The sequence below is a fragment of the Salvelinus alpinus genome, chromosome 7, assembly GCF_045679555.1.
Source record: "Salvelinus alpinus chromosome 7, SLU_Salpinus.1, whole genome shotgun sequence".
NCBI lineage: Eukaryota > Metazoa > Chordata > Actinopteri > Salmoniformes > Salmonidae > Salvelinus > Salvelinus alpinus.
This window is the reverse complement of record NC_092092.1, coordinates 29,789,064-29,812,543: the sequence shown is the minus strand read 5'-3', so window position 1 is coordinate 29,812,543 and position 23,480 is coordinate 29,789,064. Positions and strand designations below refer to the sequence as shown.

At 40.3% G+C, this 23,480-nt stretch overlaps 1 protein-coding gene across 5 annotated transcripts in view; it reads left to right on the top strand.

The window, feature by feature from the left end:
- The first annotated feature begins 2,002 nt into the window (after positions 1-2,002).
- abcc3 (ATP-binding cassette, sub-family C (CFTR/MRP), member 3) overlaps positions 2,003-23,480 on the top strand; it is a 57,549-nt gene continuing 36,071 nt past the window's right edge. For 2 of the 5 annotated variants that reach the window (XM_071409746.1, XM_071409745.1), the window contains exon 1: positions 2,018-2,260. In XM_071409746.1, coding sequence (XP_071265847.1) covers positions 2,225-2,260 — 36 coding nt within the window. In that variant the 5' untranslated portion in view covers positions 2,018-2,224. Of the gene's footprint in view, positions 2,261-23,480 lie in introns of all 5 variants that reach the window. The other 3 variants (XM_071409747.1, XR_011676098.1, XM_071409744.1) reach the window with 3 other exon arrangements.

Genomic DNA, 23,480 nt, shown 5'->3' with positions numbered 1-23,480 from the left:
GAATGCCATGGAGAGAGCCTTCTCCAATTGTAGTCCTATATTACTCGAATGGTTGAGGGACAGCTATTGGGGAACTGTGGGGGGGATCTTGGAGGGTTCGGGTTCACGTTTTTTGGCCTGGTGGCAGATTTGTCAACGTGTCCTTGAGCAGGGCATTGAACCTGGATGCTTCTGTGTGTCGCTCTGAATGGGAAACTGTTGGATGGCTGGTATGATGTAGTTGTTGAGCAGCTACACTGCAAGTATATTGTATGTTTCGGATATTCATTAAATAACAAAAAATAAAAAAATTATAAACTTGCTCACCGAGTCAGCGCATACATCAACGTTGTTGTCTGAGGCTATCCGGAACATATCCCAGTCCACGTGATCGAAGCAATCCTAAAGCGTGGAATCTGATTGGTCAGACCAGCGTTGGACGGACCTGAGCACGGGCGTTTCCTGTTTTAGTTTCTGTCTATAGGCTGGGAGCAACAAAATTGAGTCATGGTCAGATTTGCCAAAGGCAGGGCGGGGAAGGGCTTTGTATGCATTGCGGTAGTTAGAGTAGCAATGATCCAGAATGCTAGCAGCCCGTGTCGCGCATTCGATATGCTGATAGAATTTAGGAAGTCTCGTTCTCAGGTTAGCTTTGTTAAAATACACGGGATATACACGGGTGTGACTATAATCGAAGAGAATTCTCTTGGAAGATAATGTGGTCGGCATTTGATTGTAAGGAATTCTAGGTCAGGTGAACAAAAGGACTTAAGTTCCTGTATGTTGTTGTGATTACACCATGAGTCGTTAATCATAAGTCATACATCCCCGCCCTTCTTCTTACCAGAGAGATGTTTGTTTCTGTCGGCGCGATGCGTGAAGAAACCAGGTGGCTGTACCGACTCTGACAACATATCCCGAGTGAGCCATGTTTCCGTGAAACAGAGAATGTTACAATCTCTGATGTCTCTCTGGAAGGCAACTCGTGCCCTAATTTTGTCCACCTTGTTATCTAGAGATTGGACATTGGCGAGTAATATGCTTTGGAGTGGTGGATGGTGTGCTCGGCTTCTGAGTCTGACCAGTAGGCCGCTCCATTTGCCTCTCTTGCGGTGACCGCGTTGTTTTGGGTCAGCCTCTGGGATAAGATCCCATGTCCAGGGTGGAGGTACGAACAAAGGATCCGCTTCGGGAAAGACGTATTCCTGGCCGTGACGTTGGTAAGTTGTCATCGCTTTTATATCCAATAGTTCTTCCTGGCTGTATGTAATAACACTTGAGATTTCCTGTGCTAACAATGTAAGAAATAATACATTAAATAATACATTAAAAAACAAATAACTGCATAGTTTTCTAAGGACCTGAAGCGAGGCGACCATCTCTGTCGGCGCCATCTTGCATCAAGAAGAGTGCATGTGTGCGTGTGCGTGTGTATGTGCAGTGGTGTAAAGTGCTTAAGTAAAAATACTTTCAAGTACTACTTAAGTAGTTTTTGGGGGTATCTGTACTTTACTATTTATATTTTTGCCAACTTTTACTTTTACTGCACTACATTCCTGAAGAAAATAATGTCCTTTTTACTTCATACATTTTCCAGGGCACCCATAAGTACTCATTACATTTGGACAGGAAAATGGTCCAATTCACACACTTATCAAGAGAACACCCCTGGTCTGCCTCTGATCTTGTGGACTCACTAAACACAAATGCTTCGTTTGTAAATTATGTCTGAGTGTTGGTGTGTGCCCCTGGCTAGCCATCAATAAAATACATTTAAAAATGGTGCCGTCTGGTTTGTATAATATAAGGAATTTGTAATGGTTTATACTTAAGTATATTTAAAAACAAATACTTTAAGACTTTTACTCAAGTAAGATTTTACTGGGTGACTTTTACTTTAGTCATTTTCTATTAAGGTACCTTTACTTTTATGCAAGTACTTTTTCCACCACCGTGTGTGTGTGTGATGGGAGGACCTAGGCTACAGCCAGGGAGTGGGCGGACTCGTCATATCATCATAACAACCTCCTTATGATTTTTCTCTCTCTTACAACTCTCTGGAGGCAGAAGAGGAGAGAGAGGAGGGTTCTACGAAAGCAGGGACAAACTACTAATCCAGATTAAATCAACTACGAGCTCCACTAGTGTGTTTGTTGAAAGTCTCTGTATGTGCAATAAAAGAGAGGGAGCGACCTGTTAACGCCGGGAAAAGATCATTCGTTCGTTGTACCGAAGCCCCGTGGACATGGAGCGCTTATGCGGACCAAAGCTCCCGTTCTGGGTAAGTAGGGCTTGTCGGTGGCAGTCAGTTGAGTTCGCGGTTGTGATCACCTCGTGCATATCACAAGGATCTGAAACAAGGCCATTGCCTTGGCCACAATGTTTACTCTGTGTTCCTCACCTCAGATATAAGAATATTTGTTTCGCTTTAACAACCCCTTTATATAGTTGACTTCTAGCAACGTTTCATGGTTCTTGGGTTTTTTGCCTAAAGTTAGAGTATAATACCCCTGCGTTGGCGATTTAAACATGACAACGAGCGCAGCTGAAAAAATAGATATTATAAGACAAGGAAATAAATAGTCGTTCCTGGAGGCTTTCATAAACTCAACCTGGAGCCCACCTACTAAGCAAAAGTATTTTGAAAATTTGTTGAAAATACGTATTTTGCAGACATTGAGAAGACATTTGCTTTGGTCGTTGTTTCTAGGGCCAAATTTCAAAAGTAATAATTTCACTGTAATGTTCATGTCAATGAAGAGAGCATTATTCCACATTCAACAGTTTTATTTCCTATTTAAATAGCAAAATTGAGTTAATGTTCCAAGTTTGCTGGCAAACAGAACACTAACTACAACAACATTTTCAGTAATGGTTACAGAAATGTTTTACATCCTATGTAGTTGTTTGTCTACCAGTTAAATCCACTGACTGTAAATCAGTCTGAATAAAAGCGTCTGCTAAATGACCAAAATGTAAAAATGAACACTTGCAAAGCACACTGAGTATTATTTAAATTGGATTTGCCCCCAAACAAGACCAAATTTGAACCAAACATATTTGGACCAATTATAGATGTCTCTGTTAGGTCCATATCAAGGCCTGTCCAGATCGGTCCAAAAAGCGTAATATCAAAATGTAATTGTTACAATGTTGATGAACATGTAACCTACCCTTTTAAATCAATTAATCTCTGTGTGAAGCCACACAGTGACCTCAGTCAACCTGACCTTTTTAAAGTTCACAGCACATGAGCACAATATAGGTCAATTGTGCTTGTCTGTTTTGGTATGAGACTAGGCACCTGATTTCCCTCACTCTGGTGCGTATTCCACAAAAACGCTTTGTTTATGAGGTCAAGAGAGGTGAAGACCTCAAGTGTTTGTGCTGCCTGCCTTTGCTTGGTCTAGGTTACTGAAAAATGCCTGGTAATCCCCCTGGACTCAGGGTCTAGCTCTCATGGTATGAGAGCAACACATCACTGACAGATCTTCACATTCAAGGACCCGTCTTACATTTGGTTCCTTAAAATATTTTGGGTCTTGGCAGTTGGTTGCCAGTGTTCTGCTCCCCAAAGTCAACAGGAGAACAGGCCAACACATTTCTGGTCCAGAGATTGTTGACTTTAGAGGTCTCAGTCAAGGTTAGGACTCTAATACTGTACCTTACAAGTTCAACTAGTTCAAGCTAAATACACCCAGCCTATTTAGACTCTTTATTGGCCTGTGTGTGTCTGACAGATAGTGGCATTGACGTTTCTTGGACTACTGTGCTGAGGGACAGTTTTTGCTTATATTGGGAATGCTCTCAAAAGGCCGTTTAGAAATACCTTGATTGCCTCTTTCACACAACTCAATTCATTATACCCCTCAGCTGGGTTAGAGACAGACTTTTGTTTATTATCTACTTCACTTGTTTTGGCAATGTTAACATGCCAATAAAGCCCTTGAATTGAATTGACGGACAGGAAGAAGGAGAGTGAAAGGGGGATGGGGTTGGCTGGGAAGTGAGAGAGAGGGATTTAGAGAACATGATTTCGGCCTCGATCACACCTACAGCATCATTGCGTTTAAGTACACCAGATGTACATTCATTTCCAAAGGAGCGCTGCGTTTGCCTTGCAGCATTGCAGAGCGTTCAGTGTGGTGCATTCGGGAAGTATTCAGACCCCTTCACTTTTTCCCCATTTTGTTACTTTACAGCCCTGTTCTAAAATGGATTCAATTTTTTTTTTCCCTCATCAATCTACACACAATACCTCATAATTACAAATAAAACAGGTAAAGATATTTTTGCAAATGTATTAAAAATAAAAAACAGATACTTTATTTACATATGTATTCACACCCTTTGCTACGTTACTCGAAATGAGCTCAGGCACATCCTGTTCCCATTGATCATCCTTCAGATGTTTCTACAACTTGATTGAATTTTCCACAGGTGGACTCCAGTTAATTGGACATGATTTGGAAAGGCACACCTGACAGTGCAAGTCAGAGTAAAAACCAAGCCATGAGGTCGAAGAAAATTGTCCGTAGAGCTCAGAGACAGGATTATGTCAAGGCACAGATCTGGGGAAGTGTACCAAAAAATGTCTGCAGCATTGAAAGTCCCCAAGAACACAGTGGCCTCCATCATTCTTAAATGGAAGAAGTTTGGACCCACCAAGACTCGAGCTGGAGCTGGCCGCCCAGTCAAACTGAGCAATCGGGAGAAGGGCCTTCGATAGCCACTCCTCAGTAAAAGGCACATGAAAGCCCGCTTGGAGTTTGCCAAAGGGCACTTAAAGGACTCTCAGACCATGAGAAGCATGATTCTCTGGTCTGATGAAACCAAGATTGAACTCTTTGGCCTGAATGGCCTCTTTGGCCTGAACGTCTAGAGGAAAACTGGCACCATCCCTATGGTGAAGCATGGTGGTGGCAGCATCATGCTGTGGGATGTTTTTCAGCGGCAGGGACTGGGAGACTAGTCAGGATCGAGGGAAAGATGGACGGAGCAAAGTACAGAGAGATCCTTGATGAAAACCTGCTCCAGAGCGCTCAGGACCTCAGACTGGGGTGAAGGTTCACCTTCCAACAGGACAACGACCCTAAGCACACAGCCAAGACGGCGCAGGAGCAGCTTTGGGGACAAGTCCCTGAATGTTCTTGAGTGGCCCAGCCAGAGCCTGGACTTAAACCCGATTGAACATCTCTGGAGAGACCTGAAAATATCTGTGCAGCGACGCTCCCCATTCAACCGGACAGCGCTTGAGAGGATCTACAGAGAAGAATGGGAGAAACTCCCCAAATGCAGGTGTGCCAAGCTTGTTGCTTCATACCCAAGAAGACACGAGGCTGTAATCGCTGCCAAAGGTTCTTCAACAAAGTAAATGGTAAATGGTCTGAATACTTTTGTAAATGTGATTTATTTTTTATATTTGCAAACATTTCTAAACCTGTTTTTGCTTTGTCATTATGGGGTATTGTGTGGTGATTGATGAGAAAAACAAACAATTTAATCAATTTTAGAATAAGGCTGTAATGTAACAAAATGTGGAAGAGTCAAGGAGTCTGAATACTTTCAGAATGGATAAATCAAAGCTATGCGTCAAATTGTATGCGTAGACGGCTTGACAGAAATGGTAGCAGAAGGTGAATGTTTAACTTTTTTTGCACACATATCCAAATGATGCTGCGTACCGTTTTGCCCAATAACGCTGTAGGTGTGTTTGAGGTGTTAGATTAACACAGAAGCACACAGGGCATATAAGGTTCCCCCTGTCCTGCACTCCTCCCCTTCTCACCGTCCTTCCCTCGGCTTTCTCTGCTCTCGTTCTCTATCGATCTCAGATCTTAGATGGAGTCCTGCAGAGTATGTGGCATGTGCTCATCATACCAATGATGTTCTCAGCAAACGAACAAGTATGATGTCTGACCAGAGAATGTCTGTCTCTTTCTCTCCCCCCACTCTCCTGTTCTCTTTCTCTGAGTGTGTGTGTGTGTAAAGTCAATATACAGTATGTTACCTCCTTTATTCAGTAGACTAACCTAGTTCTTAAGAAACCTTATGCTGTGAGAACAGACGGAGAGGAGCGAAAGATAAATAGAGTGCATGTGTGTGAGAGGGAGATCTGAAGGGCTTTAGTACAGTGCAGTAGTGGCTGCTAAGGCCTAATTTGAAACGAGTTCAAGGTGGTTTTAGGCTTGTAGGCTAGGAAGGATTACAGTCATGTCTTTGACACAGGAGGACAGCGTGTAACTCCACACCTAAAGCTTAATTTTACAGCTACGTAGTATGGTTTCAGTTTTTCATCACTTTAATTCCCTATATGCTGCAACAGGTGTACTGTTGACATGCGGTAAAGCTAATCCTTTGGTTCACTCATCTCACAATTTGTAAAATTGTGAGCCTTAAAGTAACTGTCCAGTGAAAATCTCACTTTTAAAAGTTCATATTTTGTTAACTCATACCCAGATAATGTTGTTGACTCATCCTATACTTGTATTTGAGGGATTTTTTTTTTTTTTAAACATCTCAAACTTGTATATCAAACATACTGTTAAAAAATGTTTTCTATTTCCTCAGAAGATGATGTCTGGCCAATCAGCGGTATACTCACATGAATATTTTTAATGACCGGTATATGCCCACACCATTCCAACCAGGGTTTTGACTGGCAACATTTTAATTTACCTGAAATTTGAGAAATTTACCTGACACATATGCATTGGGTGCGTAACCTAATCAAAGCAGATGTTAATGGTTACATACACATGGTTAGCAGATGTTAATGGTCACATACACATGGTTAGCAGATGTTAATGGTCACATACACATGGTTAGCAGATGTTAATGGTCACATACACATGGTTAGCAGATGTTAATGGTCACATACACATGGTTAGCAGATGTTAATGGTCACATACACATGGTTAGCAGATGTTAATGGTCACATACACATGGTTAGCAGATGTTAATGGTCACATACACATGGTTAGCAGATGTTATTGGTCACATACACATGGTTAGCAGATGTTATTGGTCACATACACATGGTTAGCAGATGTTAATGGTCACATACACATGGTTAGCAGATGTTATTGGTCACATACACATGGTTAGCAGATGTTATTGGTCACATACACATGGTTAGCAGATGTTATTGGTCACATACACATGGTTAGCAGATGTTAATGGTCACATACACATGGTTAGCAGATGTTAATGGTCACATACACATGGTTAGCAGATGTTATTGGTCACATACACATGGTTAGCAGATGTTATTGGTCACATACACATGGTTAGCAGATGTTAATGGTCACATACACATGGTTAGCAGATGTTAATGGTCACATACACATGGTTAGCAGATGTTATTGGTCACATACACATGGTTAGCAGATGTTATTGGTCACATACACATGGTTAGCAGATGTTAATGGTCACACACATGGTTAGCAGATGTTATTGGTCACATACACATGGTTAGCAGATGTTATTGGTCACATACACATGGTTAGCAGATGTTATTGGTCACATACACATGGTTAGCAGATGTTATTGGTTACATACACATGGTTAGCAGATGTTAATGGTTACATACACATGGTTAGCAGATGTTAATGGTCACATACACATGGTTAGCAGATGTTAATGGTCACATACACATGGTTAGCAGATGTTAATGGTCACATACACATGGTTAGCAGATGTTATTGGTCACATACACATGGTTAGCAGATGTTAATGGTCACATACACATGGTTAGCAGATGTTAATGGTCACATACACATGGTTAGCAGATGTTAATGGTCACATACACATGGTTAGCAGATGTTAATGGTCACATACACATGGTTAGCAGATGTAATTGGTCACATACACATGGTTAGCAGATGTTAATGGTCACATACACATGGTTAGCAGATGTTAATGGTCACATACACATGGTTAGCAGATGTTAATGGTCACATACACATGGTTAGCAGATGTTATTGGTCACATACACATGGTTAGCAGATGTTATTGGTCACATACACATGGTTAGCAGATGTTAATGGTCACATACACATGGTTAGCAGATGTTAATGGTCACATACACATGGTTAGCAGATGTTATTGGTCACATACACATGGTTAGCAGATGTTATTGGTCACATACACATGGTTAGCAGATGTTATTGGTCACATACACATGGTTAGCAGATGTTATTGGTCACATACACATGGTTAGCAGATGTTATTGGTCACACACATGGTTAGCAGATGTTATTGGTCACATACACATGGTTAGCAGATGTTATTGGTCACATACACATGGTTAGCAGATGTTATTGGTCACATACACATGGTTAGCAGATGTTATTGGTCACATACACATGGTTAGCAGATGTTATTGGTCACATACACATGGTTAGCAGATGTTATTGGTCACATACACATGGTTAGCAGATGTTAATGGTCACATACACATGGTTAGCAGATGTTAATGGTCACATACACATGGTTAGCAGATGTTAATGGTCACATACACATGGTTAGCAGATGTTAATGGTCACATACACATGGTTAGCAGATGTTAATGGTCACATACACATGGTTAGCAGATGTTAATGGTCACATACACATGGTTAGCAGATGTTAATGGTCACATACACATGGTTAGCAGATGTTATTGGTCACATACACATGGTTAGCAGATGTTAATGGTCACATACACATGGTTAGCAGATGTTAATGGTCACATACACATGGTTAGCAGATGTTAATGGTCACATACACATGGTTAGCAGATGTTATTGGTCACATACACATGGTTAGCAGATGTTAATGGTCACATACACATGGTTAGCAGATGTTAATGGTCACATACACATGGTTAGCAGATGTTATTGGTCACATACACATGGTTAGCAGATGTTAATGGTCACATACACATGGTTAGCAGATGTTAATGGTCACATACACATGGTTAGCAGATGTTAATGGTCACATACACATGGTTAGCAGATGTTAATGGTCACATACACATGGTTAGCAGATGTTATTGGTCACATACACATGGTTAGCAGATGTTATTGGTCACATACACATGGTTAGCAGATGTTAATGGTCACATACACATGGTTAGCAGATGTTATTGGTCACATACACATGGTTAGCAGATGTTAATGGTCACATACACATGGTTAGCAGATGTTATTGGTCACATACACATGGTTAGCAGATGTTAATGCGAGTGTAGCGAAATGCTTGTGCTTCTAGTTCTGACCGTGCAGTCATATCTAACAAGTAATCTAACAATTTCACAACTACCATATACACACAAGTGTAAAGGAATGAATGATTAGGGTGACCAACCAGTGGTGAACATGTTAGAATAACTGTGCACAGTTACTTTTCATCAGCCAACAAGACAAGTAACAAATAGAAAAATCACTAGCCTATGTCAATCTACTAATGTAAAAAAGTTCTATGGATCAGCTTGTCAAAAAAGAAATGGCCTATTCCGAACAGACTCTGGGACAGTTGTGGGACGATAGATCACACTTTCATAAAACTAGTTGGCCTAGGCTACATTTAAAAAAAAAAAGTTCAAAAGCAGAGTCTGATGCAACAGATGAGAAAGTTTAGCTTCTAATGTTGATAAACTATTATTTCTTCATATTATAAGCTCAGCAATGTGCACAAGGCAGTAGGCTACGTGCAAATGTTCATTCCATAATGCAGTCAGCGGGAAAACACTGTTGTCAAAAGGGCACTGCTCATGCGAGCGGTTTCATGTGACCGAGATGAAAATATTCATTAGAAATGTAGAAAGAGAGGAGATCTAATAGGCAACTTTGAAGCAAGGTAAGGCCTCGTATGTATTAAAACGTCCAGGTTTCAAACAATGAATTATGCGTTTCAAAATGCATACTGCCTCCAGCTCATTGCAAAGTGTTCTGTTGATGAAGCCTGCCTTCCATTGCGATTAGATGCCGTGTTCAGAACAACTGGGAACTCGGAAATCTGACTTCTCTATTTTTTTGGAGGCCAAAAGATGGCTATTACTGGCTCATGGAACCCCTGATTCCAACACAGAACATCTGCTTTTTAACACAAGTGTTAGGGAGCTTTTCTGAAAATATCATTTACCAAGCTACCAATTACTTCACAATGGAATAAGTTAAGCTGCACTAAAGTTACCCTTAAGAAAAATACAGTTTACTAGTAACTTTGAAAAAGTAGTTCACAACATCCATACTTAATAAAACATTTTTGGATGGATAACAATTTCACTCGTATTGTAATTAAAGGCCCAATGCAGTCACATTTTATTTTACACACATATATATGTATGTTTCAGCTCCATTGACTTTGTAATGTATTTAATTAAGGGAAATGGTTTTCTGAGCAGCAAATAATATTACATTTACCTTCTTTCTACAACACTCATCCATTTCATCAGGTATAGAAAGACTGCTGGTCTATTGAGATTATGTATAACCGCAATCTTACTGTAATCTTTTGTAATTCTAAAGTGACCCACTTATTCAGTACTGACTGGCAATTTGTGGGTAGTTGAGTTATTAAATATATATTGTGTCATGAAGGGACAGTTTCTCAGACACCATGAAGCATGGCTTTTAGTCCATAAATAGAGGCTTAATCTATGTCCAGGAAACCGGCCCGAAGAGTACACCATGGATGTTTTAATTGGTCATTTGTTGATTTTTTTGCAAATGTTCACCTTACTTTGATGAAAATATTTTGTCAAGTATACATCTTGTCATGTAGAGTACACCATAGAAGTTTCTTTGGTTAATTAATGACTAGTGAAACATCCATGGGTGTTGTCATGGTAATTTCCTGTATTACTCAATAAAGAGAGAGAGAGAGCCAACCACACACAAGTCAGAGTTAAATTATATATATTCCATCTTTAATATATATACAAGCTTCACCAAAGCCCTTTTTTGACCCTTTTTTGAGAGTGCTTATGAAACAATTATTAGTTTCATTTATAGCCAAGATACACCCCTCTCAACTTACAAAGAATCCTTTACCTGAAAGAGGAGTATCCTATTGCTAGACAGCATCAGCTATAAATCATCGTTCAGTTTGATCTCCCAAGACAAGGTTTCAATCTCATGCTTGATACTTCACTGTCTACCAAAACATTACCTCATCCAATGGCATATATCAATTGTCATTTCTAGATACTCCCAAACCTGGACAAACTCAAAATCAGACAGTGAGCCTCTTAGGTCAAATACTAGGTCAAGATAAGGGCAACCTCAGAGGGGAAATACAATGGTTCCAAACACTGCCAAACTCCTTCCCCCTATGAGAAAAGTAGGGAGTGACTGGCGTACAGACATTGTATGAGATAACTAACTGGTTCCCCATTAATAACGCCATCCCGTCACATGATTTAAGAATAGTTACAGATACATTGACTTATGAAGACAAGCCTCACCTCTCCGCTCTCTGGCCCCAAGTTACTAAGCCCTATCACAGAAGGGGAAAATGCACTGCCAACACTATATTCCAAAGGGCACCATTCTAATGACAAGTATCTCACAAGCATATGATGAAAATAGCATCTTATCTATCTATGTTACTTAGCTAAATCTGATTCTGCCACGACAGTGTGTCCAGTTAACCTGGCCTTTATTACACAATGGGGGACCAAGAGGTACTATTTCTATTGCTAGGACCCTGTTAATGTTGCTCACATCTATATTTTATTTGTGTTATTTTCATTCATTCATTCATTCATCGTTTCTGTCTTGTGAGGGAGACAAAGCACTGATAATAAACTAACAAAGGATGTTTTCTAGAAAGGAAATCAGCCCTTTGCTGATTAGCTCAATGACTCATCTAATAACTGCCAGCTCCCTGCTCCTAACCTTTCCCTTATGGACGGATCGTATTATCATTCAGTCACTGTATGTCATGTAAGTGTGCTATTTTTCCTTTGTCATCTATTGATGTCCAAATGCTAATCTTGTCTATAATTATATTTTCACATTTATTTTCTATTGTTGAGAAATGTCGACTTTTCAGTCTTGCTGTTTCTGAAATGTACATTTTTTACCCCCTCAGTTTACACTTCCTCGCCGTGGCTTATTTTCTTTCGTCAATAGCAACGTTTTCTGAACTCTTGAGATTCTGCTGATCTGGAAAAACATCAGGAAATTAGATTTGCTGACTGTACAGTCATACTCATACCTCCAGAATGACCACAGTTTCACTGGGTCATCTTCTAATGAAAATACATATGAAGCACGCATACATACGTTTTACTATCCTTGTGGGGACCAAGCAGTTGATTCCTATTCAAAATTCTATTTTCCCTAACCCTAAGTCTAACTCTAATTGCCCTTCTAGCAGTTATGCCTCTTCTCCCCGACCCCTACTGTATGCCTGCAGCCAGCTCTCAGACCCAAACCATACAAACAGCCAGCATGGCGACGGGCAACTTCCTCTACTTTATCAGGGCCTATGTATAGTGGTCCTCCTTAGACATACAGTTGAAGTCGGAAGTTTACTTACACCTTAGCCAAATACATTTAAACTCAGTTTTTCACAATTCCTGACATTTAATCAGAGTAAAAATTCCCTGTCTTAGGTCAGTTAGGATCACCACTTTATTTTAAGAATGTGAAGTGTCAGAATAATAGTAGAGTGATTTATTTCAGCTTTTATTTATTTCGTCACAATCCCAGTGGGTCAGAAGTTTACATACACTCAATTAATATTTAGTAGCATTGCCTTTAAATTGTTTAACTTGGGTCAAACGTTTCGGGTAGCCTTCCACACGCTTCCCACAATAAGTTGGGTGGATTTTGGCCCATTCCTCCTGACAGAGCTGGTGTAACTGAGTCAGGTTTGTAGGCCTCCTTGCTCTCACACGCTTTTTCAGTTCTGCCCACACATTTTCTATAGGATTGAGGGCAGGGCTTGGGATGGCCACTCCAATACCTTGACTTTGTTGTCCTTAAGCCATTTTGCCACAACTTTGGAAGTATGCTTGGGGTCAATGTCCATTTGGAAGAACCATTTGCGAGCAAGCTTTAACTTCCTGACATTTTTTTTAAATGGTCGAATGAATAAACTAAACTAAAGATGTCTTGAGATATTGCTTCAATATATCCACATAATTTTCCTCTCCCATGATGCCATCTAGTTTGAAGTGCACCAGTCCCTCCTGCAGCAAAGCACCCCCACAACATGATGCTGCCACTCCCGTGCTTCACGGTTGGGATAGTGTTCTTCGGCTTGCAAGCCTCCCCCTTTTTCCTCCAAACATAATGATGGTCATTATGACCAAACTTCTATTTGTTTCATCAGACGAGAGGACATTTCTTCAAAAAGTACAATCTTTGTCCCCATGTGCAGTTGCAAACCATAGTCTGGCTTTTTTATGGTGGTTTTGGAGCAGTTGCTTCTTCCTTGCTGAGGTGCCTTTCAGGTTATGTCGATATAGGACTCGTTTTACTGTGGATATAGATACTTTTTTTATACTTTGTTTTTATTGTAGAAAGTACAAATAAAGTAAAATAACAAAAAAGATCTGGCAGTTACAGTGCACTTCATACCTTCATCATCATATCATCATATTAGTTACATTGGCATCTTTGAATTAGACCTTTTCCAAGTACAAAACCCATTTCCCCCAGTATTCCTGACCTCTCTCCTGTTGAGTTCTTAAAGCAAAGGTCATACGCTCCATGTGGTGTATTTCCTCTACAATGTCTATCCATTGTGTCACTGTGGGAGGGTCTTTTTGTAGCCATTTCCTAGTGATAGCCTTTTTACTGGCTGCCAGTAGGACCTTCAAGAGGTACTTTTCTCTATTGTGTAAGTTATCAGGTATTTCACCCAAGTACAAAGAAATGAATGTTTGTTCTATGTCAAATCCCATTATTTTTCCAATGCTAGATCTTATTTCTCCCCAGTAAGTTTCGATTGCGGGGCAGGACCAAAAGATATGAGAGTGGTCCGCCCTCAATAGACCGCATTCTCTCCAACAAGGGTGTGGCGAGCCAGTCTGTTTTGATTTCAGTTTAGGTGTTATGAAGAAACGTATAACATTCTTCCAACAGAATTCTCTCCATGACCTTGAGTTGGTGGAGCTTTGTTGAGGATATAGATACTTTTGTAGCGGTTTCCTCCAGAATCTTCACAAGGTCCTTTGCTGTTGTTCTGTGATTGATTTGCACTTTTCGCACAAAGTACGTTCATCTCTAGGAGACAGAACGCGTCTCCTTCCTGAGCAGTATGGCGGCTGCATGGTCCCATGGTGTTTATACTTGCATACTATTGTTTGTACAGATGAATGTGGTACCTTCAGGCGTTTGGAAATTGCTCCCAAGGATGAACCAGACTTGTGGAGGTCTACCATTTTTTTCCTGAGGTCTTGGCTGATTTCTTTTGATCAGCCACCAATTGTGCAAGTTCTCCCACTTAAAAAGATGAGAGAGGCCTGTAATTTTCATCATAGGTACACTTTTTAATGAATTTATTTGCAAATTATGGTGGAAAATAAGTATTTGGTCACCTACAATCAACCAAGATTTCTGGCTCTCACAGACCTGTAACTTCTTCTTTAAGAGGCTCCTCTGTCCTCCACTCGTTACGTATTAATGGCACCTGTTTGAACTTGTTATCAGTATAAAAGACACCTGTCCACAACCTCAAACAGTCACATTCCAAACTCCACTATGGCCAAGACCAAAGAGCTGTCAAAGGACACCAGAAACAAAATTGTAGACCTGCACCAGGCTGGGAAGACTGAATCTGCAATAGGTAAGCAGCTTGGTTTGAAGAAATCAACTGTGGGAGCAATTATTAGGAACTGAAAGAAATACAAGACCACTGATAATCTCCCTCGATCTGGGGCTCCACGCAAGATCTCACCCCGTGGGGTCAAAATGATCACAAGAACGGTGAGCAAAAATCCCAGAACCACACGAGGGGACCTAGTGAATGACCTGCAGAGAGCTGGGACCAAAGTAACAAAGCCTACCATCAGCAAGGGCATTGAAGATGAAACGTGGCTGGGTCTTTCAGCATGACAATGATCCCAAACACACCGCCCGGGCAACGGAGTGGCTTCGTAAGAAGCATTTCAAGGTCCTGGAGTGGCCTAGCCAGTCTCCAGATCTCAACCCCATAGAAAATCTTCGGAGGGAGTTGAAAGTCCGTGTTGCCCAGCAACGGCCCCAAAACATCACTGCTCTAGAGGAGATCTGCATGGAGGAATGGGCCAAAATACCAGCAACAGTGTGTGAAAACCTTGTGAAGACTTACAGAAAACGTTTGACCTCTGTCATTGCCAACAAAGGGTATATAACAAAGTATTGAGAATCTTTTGTTATTGACCAAATACTTATTTTCCACCATAATTTGCAAATAAATTCATTAAAAATCCTACAATGTGATTTTCTGGATTTTCTTTTCTCATTTTGTCTGTCATAGTTGAAATGTACCTATGATGAAAATTACAGGCCTCTTTCATCTTTTTAAGTGGGAGAACTTGCACAATTGGTGGCTGACTAAATACTTTTTTGCCCCACTGTACATCCACAGGTACACCTCCAACTGACTCAAATGGTGTCAATTAGCCTATCAGAAGCTTCTAAAGCCATGCCATAATTTTCTGGAATTTTCCAAGATGTTTAAAGGCACAGTCAACTTAGTGTATGTGAACTTCTGACCCACTGGAATTGTGATACAGTGAATTAATTATAAGTGAAATAATCTGTATGTAAACAATTGTTGGATAATTACTTGTGTCATGCACAAAGTAGATGACCTAAACGACTTGCCAAAACTATAGTTTGTTAACAAGAAATTTGTGGAGTGGTTGAAAAACGAGTTTTAATGACTCCAACCTAAGTGTATGTAATTTTCCGACTTCAACTGTAGATCTAGGATCAATTTACCCTAGCCAAGTCTTACCCTTAACCATTAAGGGTGGAATGTAAAACTGACCTTAGGTCAGTGTCTACGGGCAACTCCTGGTACAGTAGTTAATAGCCCATTTCCCCAGCAGAGAGCTCTCTGGTCTAACACGGAACAGATGGTCCCGTGCACAATTTATTTTTTTATTTTTTTACAACCTCAGACGATTTCATAACATCCAGCCTAAAGAATGTTGCCCCTAACACCACGTACTCACGAGTAGAAAAGTGACCGTTCAGAGATGATTCACATTTCTTTGATTACTTTATTATTATTGAAAACTTCCAGTTTTTCAGATGATGACTTCAGATGAATTCTGTAAGTAACCAGAGTACAACATCCATTGGAGGGTTCTACTTTAAGTAGAAAAGTGAGCTTTAAAGACACGATTCAACATTCTTTGATTCTAAACTCTGAAAAACATAATCTGTGAACTCCACCTGACCCAGGGTTGTCAGTGTTTACGGTGTAGTGCTAACCATCTGGTAGGGCTTACAGAACCCCCACACAACACATCTGATTAACAAAACGCCTCCGATTACTTACTATCTGGTTATAATGTATGGAGGGGGGAGAGTGAGTATAGTCTGTACAGACAAGCTGGCATACATACAGCTGGCATACAAGCTGGCATTCAAACACCAATCATTATGTTCATGCAACATCATACTAAGTAATTAGATGCCTATTGTTCATAACGTATGTTGAATGCTCATTAGATGCTGTAGAGACAATCCCTCTGAGTGACGGAACTCATAAGGGGCACATTTAACTTGAGTTGAGACAGAGATGCCGATAACAAGGCAGCGTTTTACTGTACTTCATATCAGATTCCAATCACACACATATCAGACAAATCAATGCTTTCTTCCAATGCCAACAAAACAAATACACTGAGTGTACAAAACATGCTATTTGCATGAGACTGACCAGGTGAAAGCTTATTGATGTCACTTGTTAAATCCACTTCAATCAGTGTAGATGAAGGGGAGGAGACAGGTTAAAGAAGGATTTTTAAGCCTTGACACAATTGAGACATGGATTGTGTATGTGTGACATCCAGAGTGTGAGAATGGGCAAGACAAGAGATTTAAGTGTCTTTAAACAGGGTATGGTATTAGGTGCCAGGCTCACCGGTTTGCGTGTGTCAAGACCTGCAACACTGCTGGGTTTTTCACGCTCAACAGTTTCCCATATTAAGAAAGTGTCCACCACTCAAAGGCCATCCAGCCAACTTGACACAATTGTGGGAAGCATTGGAGTCAACATGGGCCAGCATCCCTGTGGAACGCTTTTGACACCTTGTAGAGTCCATGCCCAAATAATTGAGGTTGTTCTGAGGGCAAAAAGGAGAGCAACTCAATATTAGGAATGTGTTCCTAATGTTTTTTGTACACTCGGTGTAGATAGCTCATTACTTTTTGAAGCATCATGGGGAAATTGCACACTCACCATAACCACTGATTAATCTTGACACCCAGAACCAAATCAGCTACTGTTAAAGGGACATTTCTAAATTGTTCAACTTCATATTCATCATCTCCAGCTCCACCACAAAATCGACATGTGTGAAAATGGCTCGTTTCTATATTTTGTAGTTAAAAAGATAGGGAAGATAAGTGTTTCCATTCCAATGACATCAACCAATTAGTAGGCAGTTAGTGGGCAATGCCTACTCATAATTGGTAGAAGAAATCGGCACGATGCGCACTGATGTCATTGGAAACACTTACAGTATCTCCCTCTATCTTTTTTAATACAAAACATAAGCACGCAAATTTCACATAATGTTGATGTTGGGGTGGTGGACATGAATATGAAGTTGAAAAATGAAGGCTGTCGTGACAGATTGGCTATTGAGTATCAGTAGGGAACTTGCCACAACTTGACTGCAGGAATTGCCAGGCATTTCACAATATGATATTATCAAAATACTTAAGTGCCGGCACCGTATGTATTGCAATTCGATACTGTGATTTTATTGTGATTCGATGTTCCAAAAATATTGCTCACCATATGTCTGGTGCAGAGGAATAAGAGATGGCTATGAGAAAAATTATTTTGATCGGTAGCTAGGTTTACATCCAATTGGCGACCAGATCTTCATCAGGGTTGGACGATATATCAAATTAATTTGATTAATTTGAATGAATGTTTTTGAGTGATATTCCAAATACCTGTATCGCAAGAATCAAGTTTTTGTTATTTTTCCTTTTTATGAGCGTTTATGTCCGCTTGTTCTCATGTTCTATTTGTGGTCTCGTCTCCTTCACTCGTCTGCTGTGTGCACCTTCCCAATTTACAGCAGAGATCTGTATATAATGACGAGATGCACGTCTCCTCCCTAACAATGGGAGTCCTTGTCCCAAAGGTGGGAAGACAGGCAATGAGCTTCCGTCCAAAATAAGCCCATAGAATCGCATTGGCCTTATATTTTGGACAGATTTGAGCTCTTTTAGGTCTTCGCCTCTTCCTCTATGGTTTACACACACACCAAGCCCCTGCCTCTCTCGCCAACAAAGTTGAGAGAGATCACATCTTCCTCTCTGACAAGTGGTTTCAACTCGCTATTTGCATTTGAGGTTTAGGCCAACAGAATCGGTCAAATGGACACCAAAACACATTGAGACATTATTTTACTGTAATGGAGGAGAAGTTAACCTTTCCAACGATATCCGTTTATGTGTCAACTACTCAAATTGCACACAGAGCAGACACTACTAAAAGAAGAGTGTCAATGAACATGGATTCTGGAAAATGAATGATCAGTTTGTCGTGCAGGGCATTGGGATACCACGTACTGTTAGCAGCATTTCAACATTCAACATTTGTAACATTGATTTAGCTGTCTAGTTTGTGTTTTATAAAGGTGCAATAAGCATAAAACACAATTGTACAAGGAATTGGCAACTTGTTTTCAATTGGCAACTGATTTCAACATCGGAACAAAGTGGACAGGCTAACATGCTTTTCTAACAGTCGTAGACAGACAGAAGGGTGTGTTCATAACAATTCAACTGTTCAACCTTGTTAGCTAGAAAATACTGTAGATCCAAGTTGGCTAAACTTGAAATATAAAGATTAACTGGCTAATCACTAGCACATGGGCTTGAGAGGTTGTTGATGAAACCTGTGTTTAATTTTCTATAGCCTAATGCCTGCTACAAGAAGTTATCATTAGTGAATGTGCATTATGCATGGTTCTAGTTAAATTTATAAGACAAAAGGGCATTTTCATAGACAGACTTGAAAGCCAGATCAGCGATTATTGCAGCAAAAGAAATGCAGGTTAAACCTATTTGGATAAAATAATTGAATTATTAATGGGTCTTATGGTTGTGGAATGCTTACATTTAGCCTAGGTGTAACTTCACAAGCCCTGCATTCATTATATTATTGCTGGCTGTTTGAAATGCAGTGTATGTGACCTTTAATTGTACAACAATGCTTATTTAGAGAGAACATATTTTTCTTTTTAGATATACACTACATGGCCAAATTAATGTGGACACCTGCTCGTCGAACATCTCATTCCAAAATCATGGGCATTAATATGGAGTTGGTCCCCCCTTTGCTGCTATAACAGCCTCCACAATTCTGGGAAGGCTTTCCATTAGATGAACATTGCTGAGGGGACTTGCTTCCATTCAGACACAAGAGCATTAGTGAGGTCGGGCACTGAGGTTGAGGGATTAGCCCTGGCTCGCAGTCGGCGGTCCAATCCCAAAGGTGTTCGATGGGGTTGAGGTCAGGGCTCTGTGCAGGCCTGTCAAGTTCTTCCACACTGATCTCAACAAACCCTTTCTGTATCGATCTCGCTTTGCTCACGGGGGGCATTGTCATGCTGAAACAGGAAAGAGCCTTATTCCTCCTCCAGACCATTATTCCTCCTCCACCATACTTTACAGTTGGCAGCGTTCTCCTGGCTTTAGCCAAACCCAGATTTGTCCGTCGAACTGCCAGATGGTGAAGGGGGATTCATCACTCCAGAGAACGCATTTCCACTGCTCCAGAGTCCAATGACGGCAAGCTTTACACCACTCCAGCCGACGCTTGGCATTGCGCATGGTGATCTTAGGTTTGTGTGCGGCTGCTCGTCCTTGTAAACCCATTTCATGAAGCTCCGAACGATCAGTTCTTGTGCTGATGTTGCTTTCAGAGGCAGTTTGGAACTCTGTAGCGAGTGTTGCAACTGAGGACAGACGATTTGTTACCCGCTTCAGCACACGCGGTCTCTTTCTGTGAGCTTGTGTGACCTTCTACTTCGTGGCTGAGCTGTTGTTGCTCCTAGATGTTTCCACTTCACAATAACAGCACTTACAGTTAACCGGGGCAGCTCTAGCAGGGCAGAAATTTGAACTGATTTGTTGGAAAGGTGCCATCCTATGATGGTGCCATGTTGAAGGTCACTGAACTCTTCATTAAGGCCATTCTACTGCCAATGTTTGTCTATGGTGATTGCATAGCTGTGTGCTCGATTTTATACACCTGTCAGCAACGGGTGTGGCTGAAATAGCTGAATCAACTAAATTGAAGGGGTGTCCACATACTTTTGTGTGTGTATATGTAGTGTATATCCTGAATCGCACATGTTTTACATTTTTTAAATATTTTTAGGCCATGTCGCCCATCCCTAATCTTAATGCGGATTTTAGAATATGCGGATGAAGAAAATTTTCTTCATGCGCATTTCCCCACCAGTAGTGTGTTTCTACCAAAGTCAGTGGGTTATGACGTAGTGCACACAAAATTAACTTTTTCGCTTAAGTTTTCATGTACTGAATAAAAATCTAAAGTTCAATGTTTTTCCATCACATTTTCAAATATACATTACATTAACAATGTCTACCCTGTATTTCTGATCAATTTGATGTTATTTTAATGTACAAAAAATGAGCTTTTCTTTAACAAACAAGGACATTTCTTTAACAAACAAGGACATTTCTTTAACAAACAAGGACATTTCTTTAAAAAACAAGGACATTTCTAAGTGACCCCCAACCTTTTGAACAGTAGTGTGTGTGTGTGTGTGTGTGTGTGTGTGTGTGTGTGTGTGTATTTCACAAAAAACTCTACATCTGTTGTATTTGGCAATTTTTTTTACTAGGCAAGTCAGTTAAGAACAAATTCTCATATACAATGACGGCCTAGCCCGGCCAAATCCTGACCCGGACGACGCTGGGCCAATTGTGCACCGCCCTATGTGGGGTTTTGATATGGTGACAAATTAACTACAAATATAATATCTTAATTTGATCACTCTGTTGTCACAGAGAATTTTCCTGCACAGCATTAAATGCAAATTGTAGTGTATTTGAGGTTTAAAGTCTTCTAAAGTTTTAAAGTAACTGTCCAGTCAAAATGTCACTTTTAAAAGTTCATATTTGGTTAATTCATACCCAAATAATGTTGTTGACTCATCCTATACTCATATTTGTGGCCAAAGCATAAATAGGAGAACCCCCCCACGGTATACGCCCACACCATTCTGTTGTTGGGGTACGCCAACACCATTCCACACAGAAGAGGGGGGGCAGAGCTGTCATCAGCATCTAGGAGAAGAGGCCTTCCCCAAACTGTTCAGTAAAATTGCATTCTGTTTCTGTTGTCATTCAGTTAAGCTTGTACTTGATTGAATAAAAATAAAAAAATCTATGGAAAGAAAACTATTACTCATGGGTAAATTATAGGTCATATTTCATAGAAATCTGGAAACACTGGACAGTTACTTAACAATGTCAGACTTGATTTGCCCTAATAAAACATTTATTAATCCTTACAACAATGTCAATTTAATTTTATACAACGAGTGGGTCTAATCCTGAATGCTGATTGGTTAAAACCACATTCCAGCCGGTGTCTATTTATTCCACAAGTTACCACTGGCTAAATCTATGATGTTAAAATGCCTATTTACTATTTTCCATCTGACTGCGCAATCCACTGTCTTATCAGCCCAGCCAGGCAATTTATAAACTTGATCTCCACTATAAAAAGACATCATCTCACAATTTTTTAGGCTAACATTTAGTTTTCAACAGCGGAGATTTGTTTAAAGCTTGCTGTCTGTCTCTATGACATTTGTAACATTGATTTAACATTCAAATTCGATCTCCAGCTGTCCCATAGTAATGCCAGTGTCGGGAGTCGGAACGTGACAGATAGGAAGGCAGCGTTTCTCAGCCAGCCAAAATCATGAATCATCATTTTTATGGATATATACAAAGAAACGTCAACTGAAAAAAAGGTACAACGAAACGAAGTGCAGCTAGTTTGCAGTCTTTCCAGCTTCAGTTTGCAGTGATTGTGTTAGCTGTATTGTTGGATAGCTCCTCTGAACAACCGTGTCCTGACGAGAGAGCACATTTTCTACGCCAGGAAAAATCTCTCCTCATTAGCTCATTCTTATGGATGTATCCAAATAAATGGCACTAGAAAACAGCTTAAACGAATGCAAATGCAGCTACTTTATTATTCTGTCTGCACTGTTTGACGTGACTGTAAGTTAGCCGTAGTTGGCTAGCTAGTAAGCAAGGGATAAGAACGTTGCCAGTCAGTATGGCAATAGAACATTTAGAACGAATGACTGGGTCGCGTCCATAGATACAGAACAAAAAGACTGAACGACTGGGTCATGTCTCTGGCAACCGATTGAATGAACGACCAGCCAGCTTGGGTAGCAAACCTAGATTTGTGTTGGGACTATATCTTGTGGAAGGATGAAATGGTATGAATAAATTCATCGAAATAATGTTTTTAATGAAAATATGTCAACCATTATTTGAATATGTTGGTAACCCGTTGTATAAATGCCCTCAAAGCCGGTGTTTGGAAGATCTATTGGCACGGTTTACTGGCCCTCGATTTCAGCTCGGGCCTAACACCTGTGCCAATATCCTCCAAACAGCGGCTTCTCAGGCATTATCACTTAAATAATCCACATAATCTTTCACATTTGCTGTTGCTGCAGGTTTATTTTCCCCATCTCTCTCACATTTGAGAAATTTAGCAGATTCTCTTGTCCAGCGTGACTTTTATTATTATTATTATTATTATTATTATTATTATTAGTGAGTGCATACTACTCTTATCTGTTTCTGCCATTCTAGCCATTTGGGAGATGGGACTCGTGCTCCGCAAAAGCAATGCTACCTGCTACCCTTTTTTTCCTCCCTATCTCCTTTGCTTTACTTGTCAGCCCATGATTTATTTGCATACACTGCCTTTACAATGCAAAGTTATCAATCATGCTCACAGAGGGTGTTACATACATTCATTTCACTAGAGGGGGATGGGAGAAAAAAAGCCAGTTTATAGACTCACCATGACACTGCCAAGCTAGAACTCTTGACATTGTGATGTGTTGATGTCAAAGGACTATTAACGTTAATTACTACACAAAAATGTAAAGAGTTTGATTTCAGAAATGGTCCCAATGATAAAGTGAGCAATAATGACCGGCCAAACATTTGCATTCATTCTCAAATCAGCCTCGGCACTGGCATCAAAGAAAGGTGACCTTCCTTGGACAAACAGCTATTTATTTACATAATTCAGTA